The 4,345-nt window shown below is 40.8% G+C and overlaps 1 protein-coding gene across 7 annotated transcripts in view; it reads right to left on the bottom strand.

The window, feature by feature from the left end:
* Positions 1-4,345, bottom strand: part of Kiaa2012 (KIAA2012 ortholog) — a 110,953-nt gene that overhangs the window by 1,951 nt on the left and 104,657 nt on the right. For all 7 annotated transcript variants that reach the window (XM_074071431.1, XM_074071432.1, XM_074071428.1 and 4 more), the window contains 2 exons: positions 3,480-3,699; positions 1,822-1,980 (listed from right to left, as the gene is read on the bottom strand). In XM_074071431.1, the coding sequence (XP_073927532.1) occupies positions 1,842-1,980; positions 3,480-3,699 (359 nt within the window). In that variant the 3' untranslated portion in view covers positions 1,822-1,841. The remainder of the gene's footprint in view (positions 1-1,821; positions 1,981-3,479; positions 3,700-4,345) is intronic.

The raw sequence follows: 4,345 nt of genomic DNA, 5'->3' as shown, positions 1-4,345 counted from the left end.
CTAAGTTTGTAAAAGAAAGGAGAAAACAAAGTCAGTTATGGTAATTTCTTCTCTAGGATGTTTTCGTTGAGTGTTACTCTTCTGTTCTTGGTTGAATTATTTGAGATGCTCTTACATGTTAAGTATTATTGAATGAATGTATGAGTAGAGTCAACAAGCTTGAGAAAAAATTTAAATAACATTTAGGTACACTAGAAAATCCATAGCAGTTTGGTCACTTTATTCCTATTTTAATATAAACAAGAAGTTAAAGTAAGCATCAAATCTAAGCAAGTCCAGTAAACAGCAACATAGATTCTAAGTTCAGTTCAGTTTTGGGTTGTAGAGATGTAATCTCTGTAGAAAGCAAATACCTTCTGAGCATTAATGAGAAACTGAAGGATTTACCTACAAATGTCTTTTTTTTACCTGTGGACAGTGAAGTTTTGGGTCAGAGGAAATTCGGTGGGAGAATTCAGGTTCAGATTCTCCTTGGTTGAATATCCTTTTGTACATTTTGTTTCTTTAAAAGCTATTTCATCTTCTTTAATGAGCATTCTGTGATAGATCCTTTGTTAAAGGGATGTTTTGTTAGATATTAAAAGATGTTAAAGATAAATGACCTAAAAACTCTTCCTGATAGTCTGATTTTCAAAATTTCTTGAGTTGGTTGATCAAGACACAGGAGCAAAATCTCAAAATCTGAATTTTCAGGGCTTGAAAACAATGATTTCTTTTTTCTTTTTTTGTGGTTCTGGGGCTTGAACTCAGGCCATACACCTTGAACCACTCCACCAGCTCTTTTTTGTGAAGGGTTATTTTCGAGATAGGGGCTTGCAAACTATTTGCCTAGGCTGGGTTTGAACCGAGATCCTTCTGATCTCTTCTTCCCGAGCAGCTTGGATTATAGGCCTGAGCCACCAGCACCAACTGAAAACGATTTCTGATAAACTTCTGTGATGATGGAAATTCCCTACACCTGTGCTGTCTGAAACAGTAGCCATGTGGCCATTGAGCATGTGAAATATGGCTAGAGTCACCGAAGAATGTTAACTTTAACCTATGTGTGGCTGGTGGCCACTTTATGGCACAGTGCTGCTCTAGAAGCTATAATTTGAGGATGTGAAAATTGCCTCACAAAATGCTCATTTTGTCCCAAGTGAACACTTACCAAGTGATTACAAACATTTTGTTAGGGAGACTTTTTTGGCAGCACTGAAGTTTGAACTCAGGACTTTGTGCTAGATAGGCAGGCAATCTACTACTTCAGCCACATGTACAGCTGAAGAAGACATTTAGATTTAGATTCTTAGGATGAAATGGTTGTGGATTTTTTTTTTTTTTTTGGTGGCACTGAGGTTTGAACTCAGGGCCTGCCTCATGCTTGCTAAGCAGGCAATCTTACTGCTTGAGCCATTCTACCAGCTTGAAATGGTTGTGGTTTTGCCTTCTAAAAGGATTTCTTAATATATAAGGAGCTCCTCTTAGCTAAGTCTTACATAATTTCCATTTACCTGCAACTCTTAAACACACTGACAGTGTAAAATGAAATATTCTGAGTATCCTGTTAGTGTTCCAAACTGAAATTAGGGAATCAGGAACAGGCACCAAAATTCCTGAATTTATTGGTTCTAGAGAACATGAAAATTTAAGTAGGTGAAGAGTTTAATGGGCTGAATAGAGTGTGTGTGGTATGGAGGGGTGGTAAGAATGAAGGTTCCAGAGTGAAGAAAATGTTAGGTGTGGGATGAGGTGAACCAGACATAAAGGAACTAATTGGGCCCAGGATGGAACTTTATAAGGAAGTTTTCTCTTTTTTCCTGTCACCACCTCTCAACTTACTTTTTAGTTTTCTTCTAGCTTTATGGTCTGGGTATTTGTAGGTACTGGAAGTAAGAGTAAACCCATGGTCTAGAAATGTTCTGTGTCCACTGCAGGCCACTGGCTTCCTTATGGAGTTCTCTATGGAGATGAAGGTGTTTCTCCAAAGCAGCTTTTTGCCTAAGGAAACAACCCACCCCCAATTCAAAAAATGATTAATCTCTCTGGAAATTGACCTTGTGAGTTGGTGGAAGTTTGGATCTGAATAATCATCTTTTATAGTTGGGATGGTCGCTCTTGGATTTTAGTGGAAGATCATACTCTTCACTTAGTAACTTTATATATGAGGTTTAGGGTATCATGAGCCTCCTATTAGAGAAATAGAAAAGAAGTTGAATTGCAGGAGACGAGGAAACAGGCCAGAGCAGTACCTAGGCCAATGTTGCACAAGTGAAGATGAAACACAGTGGGCATTAACTTCTGATCCTTGGTGGAGTGAGAGTACCCTCACCCCTTTAGTTACCTGGTGTTCTGCTTGATTAGCTGTATAGAATTGCTCAATTTCTCTTTCAATGACTGTCCATTTTCTTAGAAAATTGGAGCTCCAGTAGCTTGCTTTTGGTCTCAATACTGCTGCTATAATTCATGGAATCCAAAATTTTGAAGCTGAATCAGGATTTAACTAATGACCTGTCTTTGTAATTTACATAGCAGCTGATCAAAGTCTAGGGGAGGAACAATTCAAGGCTAGTGAAAAACCTTGAAAAAGCTGTTCTGGCTGTCTTTCTGGTCATCTAAATGAATATTAACTTAGATTCTGTTTAATTTGTATATAATGACATTTCAAGGAGAAGAGTGTTTAAGACTGGAATCAAATGGTTCTCTAGGTTGTGTCTCTTTACTCTTCAGTTTTTTATTGTTTTGCAACAGGGTGTCCTTACATAGCTCAGTTTGGCCTTGAACACTCCATCCTCCTGCCTCTGCTGTCTCAGTGCTGAGATTATAGTCATGTACCACCACAACCAGCTCACCTTTCAGTTTTTATGATTCTCAGAAATGATGACTGTTACTTGCTTTCACTAAGAAAGCAATAATTACAGAGGACCTGCTTTTATTTTTGGTGGGAATGGGGTTTAAACTAAGAGCTCTCACTTGCAAAGCAGGCACTCTTTCAATTGAACCACACCTCTAGTCCATTTTGCTGTGGTTATTTTGGAGATGGGGTTTCTCAAACTATTTTCCAGGACGGACATCAATCCTCCTGATCTCAGCTTTCCAAGTAGCAAGACTTGCAGGTGTGAGCCAGTGGTGCCCTTCAAGAACCTATTTTTTAAACAGTCTATTGAAACCACACCACTCAAGAAATCCTATTATCACAAAGGTACAATGACCATTACTATTCTAGGAGAATAAAGGTGAAAATGATTTGATTCTGTGCTATTTCTTCTCTCAAGGCCCTCATTGGAACTAGTCTTGGTCTACCACTGCCTTCATCTGGAAATATTCTTTGCTCTTGTTCACTTCATTCAAAGCACAACTTATTCTTCCAATGTGTTAGTCTCATTCTTTTCTCTTCTCCCTCTCCCCTCCCCTCTTCCTCCCTTCTCTCTCTTTCCCTCCCTTCTCTCTCTCTCCCTTGAATGAGCCCCCAAGGCAACTATTGCACAGATATCCTGTACCTGGCTTCTTCCTGGGCTTGTTTTCTGGCTTCCTGCAGAGCCAACCTTGCTGCTTCCTCTTCCCTTTGCCTCCTCTCCTCAGCCTCCAGCTGAGCCTTCTCCTCTGCCTCCAGTTTCTGCCGCTGGTACTCCAGTCGTTCCTCTTCAGCCATTTCCATCACACGTTTTTGTTCTTCCACTAACAGCATTTCCAGTTCCTTTTGCCTTTGCTTCTCTGCCTCTGCAGAACAGAAAGTGGGGTGGGCTCAGTAGGGGCATTCCTGGGGAAATGGACATCTGATCTACCTTTCAAATCTGTGATTCCTGGTATTCTTCCAGGAATTCTGCAGATTCACTGCAGGGATTACCTTAGGGGTTAATTTGTTCCTTTGAGTCCTTTGTCAAGCACCTCCTATGTACAGAGCCTGGTGAGTTCATGGGATGGTGTGCAGCTGGTGTCAAGTCAGGGCCTAGAGAAACTTGGTGCTTACCCAGCTGGACTGACCCTACTACAGAACTAGAGCAGGAAGTAGTCAAAGCATCCTGTGAGCTTCCTACCTCCTCCTTCTCCTCAAAAGTGAGGCAAAGCCGGGTGCCTATTAAATCCTAGTTATTCAGGAGGCAGAGATGAGGAGGATCGTGGTTCGAAGTCTGCCTGGGCAAATAATTTGTGAGACCCTATCTCAAAAACACCTAACACAAAAAGGGCTGGAGGAGTGGCTCAAGGTGAAGGCCCTGAGTTCAAACCCCAGTACTGCAAAAAAAATTAAAAAAAAAAAAATGAGGCAAGAAGCCAGGCCCTGTGACTCAAGCCTGTAATCCTAACTACCTGGGAGGTGTCAAAAAATTTGAGAGACCAATAAATGGAGGATTGCAGGAGGATCTCA

Source organism: Castor canadensis, chromosome 4 (genome assembly GCF_047511655.1).
Source record: "Castor canadensis chromosome 4, mCasCan1.hap1v2, whole genome shotgun sequence".
NCBI classification, from domain to species: domain Eukaryota; kingdom Metazoa; phylum Chordata; class Mammalia; order Rodentia; family Castoridae; genus Castor; species Castor canadensis.
The sequence above is the reverse complement of the archived record's forward strand: the minus strand, read 5'-3'. Positions and strand labels throughout refer to the sequence as shown.